The sequence below is a fragment of the Aspergillus japonicus genome (genome assembly GCF_003184785.1).
Source record: "Aspergillus japonicus CBS 114.51 unplaced genomic scaffold BO86scaffold_83, whole genome shotgun sequence".
Lineage (NCBI taxonomy): Eukaryota > Fungi > Ascomycota > Eurotiomycetes > Eurotiales > Aspergillaceae > Aspergillus > Aspergillus japonicus.
In genome coordinates this window covers 108,236-121,591 of record NW_020291720.1, presented here as the reverse complement: position 1 = coordinate 121,591, position 13,356 = coordinate 108,236, and the positions used below count along the sequence as shown (strand labels likewise).

General features: G+C 54.5%; 5 protein-coding genes across 5 annotated transcripts; 3 read left to right on the top strand and 2 right to left on the bottom strand.

The window, feature by feature from the left end:
* Positions 1-82: 82 nt before the first annotated feature.
* BO86DRAFT_413498 (kinesin family protein) lies at positions 83-6,223 on the top strand. The gene is made up of 4 exons (XM_025674748.1): positions 83-481; positions 627-950; positions 1,005-1,180; positions 1,235-6,223. Exons 1-4 carry the CDS (start codon positions 322-324, stop codon positions 5,822-5,824), a joined length of 5,250 nt encoding a protein of 1,749 aa, XP_025522904.1. The 5' UTR covers positions 83-321; the 3' UTR covers positions 5,825-6,223.
* BO86DRAFT_235742 (uncharacterized protein) lies at positions 5,912-6,229 on the bottom strand. The gene has a single exon (XM_025667046.1). It carries the CDS (start codon positions 6,164-6,166, stop codon positions 5,999-6,001), a length of 168 nt encoding a protein of 55 aa, XP_025522903.1. The 5' UTR covers positions 6,167-6,229; the 3' UTR covers positions 5,912-5,998.
* Positions 6,230-6,382: 153 nt separating this feature from the next.
* Positions 6,383-8,101, top strand: BO86DRAFT_451334 (GDP-Man:Man(1)GlcNAc(2)-PP-dolichol alpha-1,3-mannosyltransferase). Its single transcript, XM_025676851.1, has 2 exons — positions 6,383-7,330; positions 7,424-8,101. Exons 1-2 carry the CDS (start codon positions 6,496-6,498, stop codon positions 8,029-8,031), a joined length of 1,443 nt encoding a protein of 480 aa, XP_025522902.1. The 5' UTR covers positions 6,383-6,495; the 3' UTR covers positions 8,032-8,101.
* Positions 8,102-8,209: 108 nt separating this feature from the next.
* On the top strand, positions 8,210-10,683 carry BO86DRAFT_393057 (uncharacterized protein). Its single transcript, XM_025672939.1, has 2 exons — positions 8,210-10,195; positions 10,300-10,683. The coding sequence occupies exons 1-2, from the start codon at positions 8,255-8,257 to the stop codon at positions 10,408-10,410; spliced, it is 2,052 nt and encodes a 683-aa protein (XP_025522901.1). The 5' UTR covers positions 8,210-8,254; the 3' UTR covers positions 10,411-10,683.
* Positions 10,584-13,179, bottom strand: BO86DRAFT_348362 (MFS general substrate transporter). Its single transcript, XM_025669314.1, has 4 exons — positions 13,157-13,179; positions 12,600-13,086; positions 11,606-12,527; positions 10,584-11,540 (listed from the first exon to the last, which is right to left on the bottom strand). Exons 2-4 carry the CDS (start codon positions 12,869-12,871, stop codon positions 10,875-10,877), a joined length of 1,860 nt encoding a protein of 619 aa, XP_025522900.1. The 5' UTR covers positions 12,872-13,086; positions 13,157-13,179; the 3' UTR covers positions 10,584-10,874.
* Positions 13,180-13,356: the final 177 nt, after the last annotated feature.

Genomic DNA, 13,356 nt, shown 5'->3' with positions numbered 1-13,356 from the left:
CCCCCGTTGGAATTGGCTGTCTTATTATTTTCCCTCCTATCGCCAACTGAGATTTTCTAACTGTGTATATCCTGCGAAACAGGTATTTGTTGTTGCAGCAGTCTTGCACAGAGAGGACTTGTTGATGTCGCAGATTGTCGCCGGCCGCCAACTCACGCGATTCCTCTCCAAAGTAATAATTAATACCACCTCAGACCTCAACGACCAGCGAATCACCGCCGATGACGCTTCTGTCCGTTCCATGACCAACCAGTAACACTTCATCACACACCCTCCATTTGTCTGCCCGACCGAACACATTATCATCCTCTTATAAAGGCCATGACGGGCACGCCGCCAGGATCACCGTCAAGTGCGCCCCAACGACCAATTAGCGCCATCATGCGTTCTCAAAGAAGCAACAGTCGCCTCAGTATGAGCAGTAAACATGGTGGAGGAAGTCGAGCTTCGGATGAAGATGGAAAAACGGCTGTCAAAGTCGGTGCGTTCATCTTCCCTCCCTCATGCAGCATGTGGGTCTGTTGGCCGTGCTGCGATCGTTGTGGCATATCGCAATGATCGCATCCAAGCAGCGGACTCCAGGATGCATTTCTACGCTCGTGTTCTGCATGCTGACGCGAATATAGCCGTCCGTGTCCGACCTGCTTTAAAACCAGACGACCCCAACTATGAACTAGTTCCACAACGTTTCCAGCGGCCCATGGTTCATGTCATCAACCCGACCAGTCTCGCAGTAGATGTTCCCCAGGGCCGCAAGCTGTTCGTTTTCGATCGCGTGTTTTCTGAGGCTGTCGACCAGGACGGGATCTGGGAATATCTAAGCGACAGTGTGACTTCTTTCTTGCAGGGTTACAATGTCTCCATCCTGGCATATGGACAGTCGGGCGCGGGAAAGTCTTACACTATGGGAACCTCGGGACCTAGTGAACAACACGACCCGAAATCCATGGGTGAGTATCGCATGCTTTGGCAATTGACGGTGCGGTAAATACTGACAAGCCTAGGAATCATTCCTCGTGCCGCGCAACTTCTTTTCGAGAAACTAGACGGCCCACCCAAGCATAACCGTCACAGTTCATCCGGTCTTCGGACTCCAGCTCGTTACTCGGTCGGGTCCACTTCTAGTTCTGGAAAGGCGAGCGTCGAGAAGAATTGGCAGCTCAAGGCCTCTTACGTTGAAGTAAGAGCTTCGGTCATCTATTAGTAGTCTGAACTGCCCCACTGACTTGCTTAGATCTATAATGAGCAATTGAGAGACTTGCTCCTCCCTGACAATACGCCCTTCAGTGATCGCAGCTCGGTCACTATCCGTGAAGATGCTAAAGGCCGTATTATCCTCACTGGCTTACATCAGGTCAATATCAATTCGGTGGAAGATTTGATGGGCGCCTTGAGCTTCGGATCCTCGATTCGACAGACTGACTCGACTGCCATCAATGCAAAATCCTCACGATCGCACGCCGTATTCAGCTTGAATCTGGTGCAGCGGAAATCTTCGAATGGAATCGTGTCACCTAAAGACAAACGAATGTCCATGCCGGTAGATATGACATCTGGGTCGGATCACGCCATGACGGTTGATAGCAAGCTTCACTTTGTTGATCTGGCAGGAAGTGAGAGGTTAAAGAACACCGGAGCGTCGGGCGAACGGGCTAGGGAAGGTATCTCGATCAATGCCGGGCTTGCTGCACTCGGCAAAGTTATCTCTCAGCTTTCTTCTCGCCAAGCGGGTTCCCACGTTTCTTACCGCGATTCGAAGCTTACCCGGCTGCTCCAGGACTCCCTCGGTGGAAATGCCTATACATACATGATTGCCTGCGTGACTCCCCCTGAATTTCATTTGAGTGAAACGCTCAACACTGTCCAATACGCGCAGCGAGCTAGAGCAATTCAGAGCAAACCGCGCATCCAACAAGTCAACGATGATTCTGACAAGCATGCGGTTATTGAGCGACTGAAGGCGGAGGTGGCATTTTTGCGTCAACAATTACGAAACGCAGAAGAGGCGGACCGACGAAGCGTCGCCCCAGCTGAACGCACGGAGCGCCAGAATGAGAGGGAAATTGAACTTCAAAACCATTTGCTCGATGTTCAAGAGAGCTACAATGCGCTCAGCCAACGCCATGCCAAGCTTATCTCGGAGCTGGCCCGGGATTCTGAAAGAGGCGCTGAAACAGATCCAAACGACATTGCTAGTGCCGTCGGCAAAAGCTCAGTGGAGAGACTCAAGCGGTCTCAATCATTTGCAGAATCTATTGAGCAGGTTGTTCTCGAATACGAGAAAACTATACAGAGCCTGGAAACCTCTTTGTCGAACACCCGGTCCTCTCTCTCCACGACGGAAAGCACTCTCCTTGAACGCGAGACTAAATGTGCCTATGTTGAGACTGTTAACTCACAGCTACAGTCCCGCATTCAGAAGCTTCTAGATCGCGAGGGTAGCACGGAAGCGTATCTGCACGAACTGGAATCAAAGCTCGATGGACAATCATTCGGCGAAGAGAAGCAGGAGGCCATGGTGTCAGAGTTGCGCAAAGAGCTCAACCGTGCTCGTGAAAGTGAAGCCAATTGTGAGGAATACATTTCCACTCTGGAGGAGCGCTTGGCCGAAGCGGATCAAGACATGGAGCTGATGCAAAGAGAGCTGGAGCGACTGGAGCACGTCGTCGAGCGCCAGAGAAGCTTAGGGAAGCTAGATAACCTTCTTTATGAGCTTGATCATGTTCAACAAAACGGCGCCCAGAAGGAGGAAGAGCTCAGTGATGAGTTTGAGCACGTTTCCAGTGTTCCTACCAAGGGCGCCTACAACCCACGCTTGCGCGCAACTTCGCTTGATGTATTGACTGAAGCTGCCGAAACCGCTATCCCGGAATCTGATGAAGGACTGAGCGAACCAGTGGCTACAATTGCGGATGAGACTCAAATTGATGCGCAGTCGGTTACTGAAGAAGACGAGCGCGACTTGAAGACCTTGGAAAATGCAACAAACCACTTTCAACCTGAACTTTCGGATACGCAAAGCCGGTCTCCCAGCCCTACTCAGTCGAAGGTTGTAGCCGACAAACTTGAGACGGTGACGCAAGAGCTTTTCGACTTGCGTTTGCAGCACGAGACCACTCTGAACGACTACGAATTGCTCGAGTCTAAGTACGAAGCTGCCATGAAGGCCCTTGCTGAGCTTCAACAGGATGCTGCAGATGAAGCACGCCATCCCGGATCGAACCTACAGACCCTTCTATCACCCTCTGCGTCTTCACGTCCGGTATCTTTTTTAGACGATGCGAAGATCCCCGAGTCGAAAGTTGGAACACAACGTTCCTTCTCGCAGTCACTCTCATCGGAGTTATCCTTGGCCGGGGAGCCTGCTGCTTCGCACGAACCATCTAATGCAAACGAGCAATTGACTGAGCAGGAGGTCACAAACAGTGCTCGTATCTCCGAGGCCGATGAAGCCAGAGCTCAGGAGGTTGAGCAGATGCGCCGTCTGCTCTCTGAGCACCAAGAAGGTGTTAGCATCATGACGCAGAAGTATGCACAGCTGCAAGCCGAACATGAACAAACACTCGGCCTCATTGAATCTCTCAAGGCCGAACTGCAGAAACCCAAGTCGTCGTCGCCGCCAACAACACCGGGCTTCAAGTCCCCTGTGATCAGACGTAAGACAAGCCAGAGCCTGATTGGGAGTGTTGATCGTGCACAGAGATCTCTGGCCGCGCTACGTAACATCGCCTCTGAGGAATTCGAGTCTCGTCCTGATACAATGCAAAATTTTGAGGTGCACCTCGATTCTGCTATGCACGAACTGTATAACCGCATGGAGCGTATCCAAGCGCTTGAAGCTGAAAATCAAAGTGTCAAGAAGGAGATGGAAATGAAGTCAACAATCATCTCCGGACTCACTCGAGAGAGATCCAGCTTACAGGGTGGTGCATCTCAGGTGGACATGGGCCTCGTGTCTCAGCTGCGTGACCAAGTTGTTCAACAAGAGAATATCATCACCGAAATGAGAGAAGCGCACGAAGCTAGGGAGAAATTGCTGCTGTCGGAAATTGAAGAACTCAAGGGTCTCCTCAAAACTCAAGAAGAAGCCGCCAAGGCTTACGATGCCGGTGCCGAGGAACAAGATCGGAAGATCAATTCATTGAACGGCGAACTCTTTGAGTGGAAGAACAAACATCAGAATGCTGTTCAGTCTCTACAATCATCGGAAGAGCAGCTTAGTGCGACTTTAGCAGAGCTTGATACTGCCCTGGCTTCTTTGGACGCAATGCGTACCGAACAAGCTGCTGCAGGTGAAGCATCCGCTTCAAAAGAGGCTGCTGCAAGAGAGCTTGACAGCGAAAGAGCGCAGCAAGAAGAAACTGTCAGTAAGCTGAAGAGGGTTATTGAGGAGCACCAATCTACAGCTACCATCAATCTTGAGAAGATTGCGCTGCTCGAGAAATCATATGGTGAAGCCCAGCAGCAGTTGACAGACATCCAGACCGCTAAGGATAACGATGGCAATGAGGTAGAGATGCATCAATCCCGCATGGCTGAACTGGAGAAAGAGATTGAGACCCATAGATCATTTGCTGAAACTTACAAGAAGGATCTTGAGTCTTTGCACGAGACTCACAGGCAAGAGAAGGAGGAGTTGGAGTCTCGCGCAAGAGCCGCTACGCAGGCTGAGTATGAGACACGTTTCACGGATATGAATACCGACCATGAACAAGCCATGGAACAACTGAGATCTGAGATCATGGCATCACGCGACGATTTGACGAACTTGATGCAATCGGTTTCACGATTGTTGAATTCCGATGTTACGGCTGACAACCTCGCGGACCAGATTCAGGATGTTCTGATGCAGAAGCAGCACTTCTCTGACAAATATGCGGAGCTTATGGATTCGAATAATGATTTGCGCAAGCAATTGGACGACAAGAGCAGTGAAGCTGGCCGTCTCGACGAGCTTACTCAGACTAACGCGGCAAAAGACGCCAAGGTAAATGAGCTTGCTCTGCTGGTGGCCACTCTGGAAGATACTCTTCTGCAGAAGGAAGAACAGGTGAAGAAGAAGGAGGCGCTTCTTGCAGAGGTCCAAGAAGAAAAGGAGCGGAGTGTCCGTCTTGTTGAGGAGCTCGAGGAACAGATCACAAACAGCTTCGATCAACACAACAACCGCCTTTCCGTGATCCAGCAAGAGCGCGATCAAGCTCTGGAGGATGCCAAGGTCAAGATCGCTACTTACGAGAAGGAAATTGAGACATACCGTTTGCGGATTGAGCAGCTTGAGCTCCAACTCAAGAATCACGATAGCTCTCATGATCGCAGCAGCTCAATCACTTCTAACCTTCGCAAGAGCTCCTCGGCAGCCTCCCTTCCTTCTCCACCTCCAGCAATTCCTCTACCACCACTTCCCAACATCGCAGCTACCACCAATGGAACTGGCAGCATTTCTCCGCCAAGCTCGCGACATACTAGCAAAGAGTTAGTCAGCACGCAAATTGTCGAGGACCAAGAGGCGCGCATTCGTACCATCGAGAAACACTTGAACGCCGAAAAACAACTTACGGCCACGTTGGAAGAAGCTCTCGGCGATCTCGAAGCCCAGAGTAACAAGGTCAAGACCGACTGCGACAATTGGAAGAAGAAGGCCTGGCAACTGGAAGAGGAACTAACGACCTTGCGTAAGGAACGCAACTCACAGCGTCTTTCGCTCCAAGCTGTTGAGGAGGAGAGAAACGCTCGGCGGGAGGCGGAAGCTGCCAGAGCGCAGCTCGAAGAGCGCATGAATGCGCTCAACAAGAAGAAAAAGAAGAGCACGCTTAATTGCTTCTAAATAAACCATTCATTTTTGTGTGGGAGGTTCTCTGTTTGCTCGCTTATCCTTATCTTTGCTCTCCTGCCAGATACGAAGTTAGCCTTTTATTGTACCATGATGAAATCCACGTCGATTCCCTCTGATTTTGGACATGGTGGATTAGTACTCTTTTTCCCTTCTTCTGTGTTTATCTCACAGATCACTACTTTTGTGTTGTTTTTGCCCTTCTTTTTTACCCTTTTCATTCACCCTGTGTTTTATGAATTTCACCTTATGACCTTGACCTGTATGGCCTGTTATTGTACATTTCTCGACTACCCTGTCATTACACCTTACACATGCACTGTATTGAGTGAGCATGTTGTCTTAGTTGTTTAGCATAGCTGTTCAGAGCGAAATGAGCTAGAAATCATAGAGCTTGCGATTCTGACTTCCCTTTGTGGACCTTATAGTTGCATGCATGGTGGAAATAGTGATATCACCAGCAACTGTTATCGTCACATGACACAATCTAATCAGCTTATCAGCTGAACCGATAGTGGCCGCGTGTACTCTTCCCCTAACACAAAAGCTATACAAAGATTCTCCTATTGCGCATGGGATGGCCACTCTCTTCTCCGTTCCTTCCCAGCCAGTCAACTCCTCCCTACCGGTAACTGCCCATCCTGTTGGGCTCTCAAGATTCCACCATGTCGTCCCCAAGCTCCCGCCTCCCTAAAATCACCATCATCCATCCGGACCTCGGCATTGGCGGCGCCGAACGTCTGATCATCGACGTGGCCCTGGCCCTCCAGAACCGCGGCCACCGCGTCACGGTCTACACCTCACACCGCGACAAGTCGCACTGCTTCGAGGAGGCCCGCGACGGGACCCTCGACGTGCGCGTTCGCGGCAACACGATCTTCCCCGCGCACCTCGGCGGCCGGTTCCACGTCCTCATGGCCATTGCGCGCCAGGTGCACTTGACTTTGTCATTGTTGGGGGAGGCTCTAGACGACGACAACGACGGGCAGGAAGAGGAGGAGATCTTCATCGTCGATCAAGTCCCCGCCTGCGTTCCGATCCTGAAGACGTGGGGTGCGAGGAGGAGCACCTACAAGAGCGGCAGCAGCAAGCAACGCATTCTCTTCTACTGCCATTTCCCGGATCAGCTGCTCGCCTGGAGGGATGAGAGTAGTGGGGGACTGTTGCGGGTGGTGAAGACGCTTTATCGGGCGCCGTTCGATTGGTTCGAGGGGTGGGCGATGAGTGCGGCGGATAAAGTCGTGGCCAATTCGCGGTTTACGAGGGGGGTTATCACGGGGGTGTTTGGGACGGAGACGCTCGGGGAGTTGAGCGTGGTTTATCCTTGTGTGGATACTGCGGTTACCGGGGAGAAGAAGACGGAAGAAAAGTTGTGGGGTGGGAAGAAGATCTTGCTGAGTGTGAATCGGTTTGAGAGGAAGAAGGATATGGCGCTGGCGATTCGGGCGTATCATGGGCTGGGCGCGGAGCAGAGGTTGGGGACGCGGTTGGTTATTGCTGGTGAGTTTGGGTTCCCCTTTCCTTTCTTTTACTGTTATTCTGCGGGGAGGGTGGATTTTGGGTGTTGCGGTGGGCTAATGTGATGTGATGTAGGTGGTTACGATAACCGCGTCCAGGAGAATGTGCAGTACCATAAGGAGTTGGACCAGCTGGCGACGAGTCTGGGATTGCAGACTGCAACGGCGAAGACGGTCGTCTCGGCGCTCTCCGTCCCGGACTCGATCGACGTGCTCTTCTTGCTCTCGGTGCCCACGGCCTTCCGCGATACTCTCCTGCTGCAGTCCAAGCTGCTCCTCTACACGCCCGTCAACGAGCACTTCGGTATCGTGCCGGTCGAGGCCATGCACGCGGGGATCCCCGTCCTCGCGTCGAATACTGGTGGGCCTCGCGAGACGATAGTCGAGGGGGAGACGGGCTGGCTTCGCGATGCGAAGAACGATGCTGAGTGGACGGCGGTCATGAATAAGGTGCTCTACGAGATGGACCAGACGGAACTGGATCGCATGTCGGCTGTGGCGAAGAAACGGGTCGAGAGCGAGTTCTCGCTCACTGCGATGGGCGAGAAGTTGGACGAAGAGATCAGCCAGATGCTCCAGAAGGAAAGGCCGCCATTCAGTGGGTTCCAGCAGATCCTGGTAGTTCTGGCTCTCCTGGTCGCTGTCTTTGCTTTCTTGGTTACCGTGCTTCTCAGGTTGCTTTGATTTGTTTTGCCTATCTAATACCCTTTTTGCAATGTACAGTATATTCGAATTTGATTTCGATGCTTTTCCCCATATACTATATAGTATAGAGATTGATTCACGTGATTGCGCGCATCGGACGTGACGTCGCGACACGTGCCGCCAGCGGGCCTTGGATCGATCTCTTATCCTCCGCAATCGTCGTTGGCGGTTGCTCGCCGACTCGATCTCACAACGCGACACAATGCCAGAGATCATCAGTCTTCTCTCCTCGACACCTCCTCCCCCCCTTCCTCCGGTAGACCGACACGAACTTTCTTCCGCAAGACGAGCTCACTCCTCTCCGCCCGGCGCCGCATCTTTCGCCGACGACGTCGACCTCTCCGCTTTCACATGGGAGGACGATCTCGACCTCGACAACCCATTCAAGCGTCGACGTCTAAGCCATGAAGCGCCTCCTCCTCCTCCGCCTCCCCGATTCCGGCAGCCGTCTCTCCCCAAGCCCAGGAACAATCTATTCCTGTTCTCCGACGACGATGTGATCTTATCCTCCGAAGGCCCCGGCCCCGGCCCCGGTCTCAGCCCCACCCTTCCGAAACTCCCAGTCTGGAATGGAGAATCAGATCCGATTATCTTCACGTCGTCTGCCCCAGAACCCAGGGACACTACGCTTGTTGCACGGCAATCTCCTCCCCCTACCACAGATGCCATCGCGATCGACGTCGATGATTACGATGATCACGAGCGAATGCCTGCGACCGGGTCAAATAATAACCGAGAGAACATCGAGGATTTCAGCGACCAGACCCAGTTCCCCGACATCAATGAACTTCTCGAACGTCCGAGACCCCCACCGACGGCCGGCACATTCTCCAGTCGTACGGCGGCTCTACTCGCCAACCTCGAGCGACCACAAGGCGGCAGTGTCACGGAATGTACTTCCACCACAACGACAGCACGCCGACGACGCAAGAAGGATCGAGCCGCGGAGGACATTATCGAAGATGACGACGAGATGGATGATCCAGCCACTACAGCAAGCTCCGCCCGGGGCAAATCCCAGCGCAAAACCACCGCCACACGCACGACCACCACCAGCGCAGAGAAGGACGCCAAGGCCCGGGAACGCGAGGCGGCCAAGGCGCAGCGCGAACAGGAGCGGCAGCGGGAGAAGGAGCGCAAGCAGAGACTCAAGGACGAGAAGGCCCGGGAGAAACAGCTTGCCGCCGACATCGCGGAGGTCAATAAACTGAAAGTCACGAAAAAGGAGTCGACGCCGGAGATGATGATCGACCTCGCCTCGACGTTTGAAGGGACGAGTGTCGGAAACCAGACGACGGAGTTCATGAAGCATCTCGGGGTGGAGCAGTCGTTCTTCGCCAGTGCGATCCCCAACGTCGTGCGATGGCGCCGCAAGGTCAAAGCGACCTACAACGACGCCCTCGGGTACTGGGAACCCTGCGCGCCGCACATCCGCGACGAGGACGAGCATGTGCTCTGCCTCGTGCCGGCGCAGGAGTTCGTCGACATGGTCTTGGCGCCAGGTACTCCGGACACAACCCTCGAGCAACATATCCAGACGCTGAAAGCCGCCTACCCCAACCGCACCCCGATCTACCTGATTGAAGGCCTCACCATCTGGCTGCGCAAGAACAAAACCTCCCGCAACAGAGCCTACGTAGCCGAAGTCCGTCGCCAGTACGACGAGGCCGCAGCAGCATCAGCAGCAGCAGCAGCATCATCCACCGACCCCACCACCACCACAACAACAACCACCCGCCGCACCCGCAAGAAACAGCCGGCCAACAAACCCGAAACCACCCCGCCCATCGACGACGACACGATCGAAGACGCCCTCCTCGACCTACAAGTCACCCACGCCTGCCTGATCCACCACACCGCCGCGCCCGCCGACTCGGCCGAGTGGATCAAGAACTTCACCGAGCACATCTCGACGGTCCCCTACCGGCGCGAGCGCATGGCCGCCAACGACTCGGCCTTCTGCATGGACGTCGGCCAGGTCAAGCCCGGCGAGAACCGCTCCGACACCTTCGTCAAGATGCTGCAGGAGGTCAACCGCATCACCGCCAGCATGGCCTACGGCATCGCCGAGCGGTACCCGAGCGTGCTGGACCTGGTGCAGGGGATGCGTCGCGAGGGGCCCGGCTTGTTGGAGGATGTCAAGGTATTTTTTTGTTCCGTTCCTCCGTATTGTGGTGTGGTGTATGAGCTTTGTGGCTTTTTGGGGCAAATGTGGACATGCTGACGTTACGGGTTGTTTTTTTCCAGAAATCCGCGAATAAGAACGGCGCCCTGACGGATTCGCGGATTGGGCCGGCGGCTAGTCGGCGGTTGTATAAGGTGTTTATGGGGATGGATCCTTCGTCGACGGATGTTTGATCCGGTAACCAGTTGGCGGAGGCGGTTGGCTAGGGCTCGGTAGATGGGTGGTTGCGCTTTGTGCAGTGCTATACTGTACTGCACCCTCTAGACCAAGCCTCGTATTGGTGGTATCATTACATCTTCCTGTCTATTTGGCATGGCGTTTGCATGGATACTGAATGCTCCTCGTGATGAATTGTTATAACGAATCAAAAGCACATAGATGACATACACGCAAGACCCTAGAGTGACAAGCTAATTCAGAACAACCTGGGGCAATAGATCAACTACACCAGAAGTGACACAAGGCTCTGCTCGGTATGCATGTGGCTGAGAACCAACTGCCAAAAAAAGTCCAATGCCAAGGAAACAAAAGAACAAAATCCCCGATCTATATACCGAATATGTCATACCCCAAAGATCAGCGCTTTCCAGACTGGAAAAGACATGAAGAACCAGATGATAGACGGCAATAGCCGGCCTCAAACGACCACCCCGCGTCGCCGCCAATGCCGCCACGCAGCCAACCAGGCTCCGATGGCCACCCAGACGCTCACGGTGCAGCCCACCGCCCAGAGCCCGTAGCACCACCAGCCGTGACACTGGCCGTCGGCCGTGCCGTTGCCGCCGTCCGTGGCGTCCTGGTAGCCGCGCGAGTAGATCAGGCCCCAGGCCGCGGCGCCGGCGGCGGGGACCATCGCGACGATGCCCCAGTTTGTCCCGAAGTTCTCGACGCCCCAGACCACGGAGATGATGATGGGCACCAGGGAGAAGGCGCTGCCGTATCCGAGGCCGACCAGGGCGGTGGTGATGTGGGTGAGAGCCGGGTAATCGAGGGGCAAGGGGGAGGCGAGGAGGAGGTAGCCCAGGGAGAGGAGGAAGGCGGAGGGGAGGAGGAACGCAAGGCGGGTGAAGGTGACTCGGTTCCGCGGGTCCGTCGGGGACGCCGGCCGATTGATGTCCGGGTTGCCTCCGGGCAACAGGTGGCGGGCTTGCGGGGCGAAGAAGTCGGAGAGTGAGCCGGTGAGAAGTCGGGCGATCGTCGAGGTCAAGGCGACGGTGGTGACGTGCGTGGAAGGAAGGCCCGCGGGGGACGGGGCATTGGGGAGGTTGGAGATGGGGGTCAGGGTTTGTACGATTGTGCCCAGCTGGAGAGAAGTGAGTATGCATGCCAGGTTTAGGTTTGTTTCTGAGGGGGGAGGAAGGTGCATACGTTGTTGATGTAGGCCTCGCCAGGCCCAGTAACCAAGAAGAAGCCCACGGCAAGCCACCACATGGACCGGTCTGCAAGAAAAACCTTGGTCTCATAGTTCAAAAGCCAATTCTTCTTCCTGCGCTCCTCCTCCTCCCGCTGCTTGTCCAGTCTTGCTGCTTCCAGCTCCTCTTCCGACCGTACAAGTGTGCGTTCCTCATCCGAGTCGCCGACATCGTCGGCCTGCGAGAATGTCCCGTACGCCGACCGGACCTCATCTCTTGATCGGAAGAACTCGCTTTCTTCGAGAAGTCCGCTCCTCTCGAGTTCCTCCACCGCGTCATCGATGAATTTCTCCTCGTCTTCCTCTACGATCTTCAGGGCGAACGTACCGACGACGCCGATGCAAAGCAACAGCAGAGCGAGGAAGACGAAGTACCTGTACACATCGACATCGCCACGGCTGCCATCCTCGTTGGGCTCATAGAGCAAGTATGTTCCAACTTGGCTCTGCCACATGCCACTCAGCCCAAACCCAGCAATCGGAACGGCCAGCATAATGCCCTTGTGCTTGCCCCGGCCGAAGTTCTTCGCGCATGTCGTTACCGCAGCCAGATACATGCAGCTGGTGGCGGTGCCAATGGCAATGAAAGCCACAATCATCACCCAGAACGGCCAGCCTTGGCCACCAGCATCGGGCGGCGGTCCGCTCCGGTAGGCGAAGGCAGCCAGCAAGTAGCCGGCCCCGAACACGATCCCGGAGAGCAAAGCGAGAGGTGACGGAGAGTATCGGTCGCAGAGGTACCCAAACAGCGGGACGGGGAGGTACATCGAGACCTCCGCGGCGATCGAGACCGCGTTGACCCGGAGCTGGGTATAATGAAGGCGGGTCAGCAGAAGGGGACCATAGAGAGAAAAGGCCGTGATGCTCCCAGCTCCCAGACTGACAGTGATTTGGATAGCTTATTAGCCAGAGTTCGGCAGACGGTCGCGTTACACAGCAATTGGACCTTACCAGGTAATCACTCCCCAGGCGAAGCTGCCAATTCGGATGACTTCCTTAGCCATCTTCTTGCGATCGCGCTCGAGTATCTCTTCCACCACATCGTTCAGCAGCCCGTCCTCATCGTTGGCCGCGGCGAGTCGTGATACTGGTCGTGACCGGATAGCTCCGTGCTCCTCCGCGTCTCCGTCTTCGCCGGCATCGAGCCCATCTAACAATGGGCGGTGAGAGTCGAAGTCTCGTTTGTCGATGGTTGAGACTGTTTGGCCATTGGATCCTGTCATGCTGTGTTTCGTTCTTCAAAGGCCCTGGGACGCAAAAAGGGGGAAAGACTGCGTTGAAGCAGCAAGCCAGACAACAAGGCGTGGATGCGAATGTGACTCCTCAGGTGGAGGTGGAGGCGGACTATCGTCATCCGCGGGAAAGGACCGACAGTGGTTCAGCGAGAGATCGTCCAAGACTCTCCGGACAGCTGAGGCTATCAGATGACCAGAGATTGCTATAGTGCCAGGGTTAGAGAATGGCAGTCAATGCAGGCTAAAAGTCTCATGGATTGAAGATGGAATTACCGAAACAGGAGCTAAGCTGTCGGGGAATGATGAGAATCGAAAGAAGGGGAAGCCAAACCGAGGAATGATGCGCGATTAGATAAGGCCCGCGCTGCCTTATCGCCGGAGCACGTGATTGCATCATTCATTGCGCAATTCTGCGCAATTCAATCCACTCTCGCCCTTGCACATACCTAAGTAGACTCAGCGTTGAACTACCT

Excerpts from the sequence above, each read along its gene's own strand:
- BO86DRAFT_413498 (XM_025674748.1), top strand. The coding sequence starts at position 322 with ATGACGGGCACGCCGCCAGGATCACCGTCAAGTGCGCCCCAACGACCA. Across the intron at positions 951-1,004 it reads ACACGACCCGAAATCCATGG|GAATCATTCCTCGTGCCGCG; the intron begins GTGAGTATCGCA and ends TGACAAGCCTAG. Across the intron at positions 1,181-1,234 it reads TCAAGGCCTCTTACGTTGAA|ATCTATAATGAGCAATTGAG; the intron begins GTAAGAGCTTCG and ends TGACTTGCTTAG.
- BO86DRAFT_235742 (XM_025667046.1), bottom strand. The coding sequence starts at position 6,166 with ATGCTCACTCAATACAGTGCATGTGTAAGGTGTAATGACAGGGTAGTC.
- BO86DRAFT_451334 (XM_025676851.1), top strand. The coding sequence starts at position 6,496 with ATGTCGTCCCCAAGCTCCCGCCTCCCTAAAATCACCATCATCCATCCG. Across the intron at positions 7,331-7,423 it reads GACGCGGTTGGTTATTGCTG|GTGGTTACGATAACCGCGTC; the intron begins GTGAGTTTGGGT and ends GATGTGATGTAG.
- BO86DRAFT_393057 (XM_025672939.1), top strand. The coding sequence starts at position 8,255 with ATGCCAGAGATCATCAGTCTTCTCTCCTCGACACCTCCTCCCCCCCTT. Across the intron at positions 10,196-10,299 it reads GCTTGTTGGAGGATGTCAAG|AAATCCGCGAATAAGAACGG; the intron begins GTATTTTTTTGT and ends GTTTTTTTCCAG.
- BO86DRAFT_348362 (XM_025669314.1), bottom strand. The coding sequence starts at position 12,871 with ATGACAGGATCCAATGGCCAAACAGTCTCAACCATCGACAAACGAGAC. Across the intron at positions 12,528-12,599 it reads GCCTGGGGAGTGATTACCTG|TCTGGGAGCTGGGAGCATCA; the intron begins GTAAGGTCCAAT and ends AATCACTGTCAG. Across the intron at positions 11,541-11,605 it reads GCGAGGCCTACATCAACAAC|CTGGGCACAATCGTACAAAC; the intron begins GTATGCACCTTC and ends ACTTCTCTCCAG.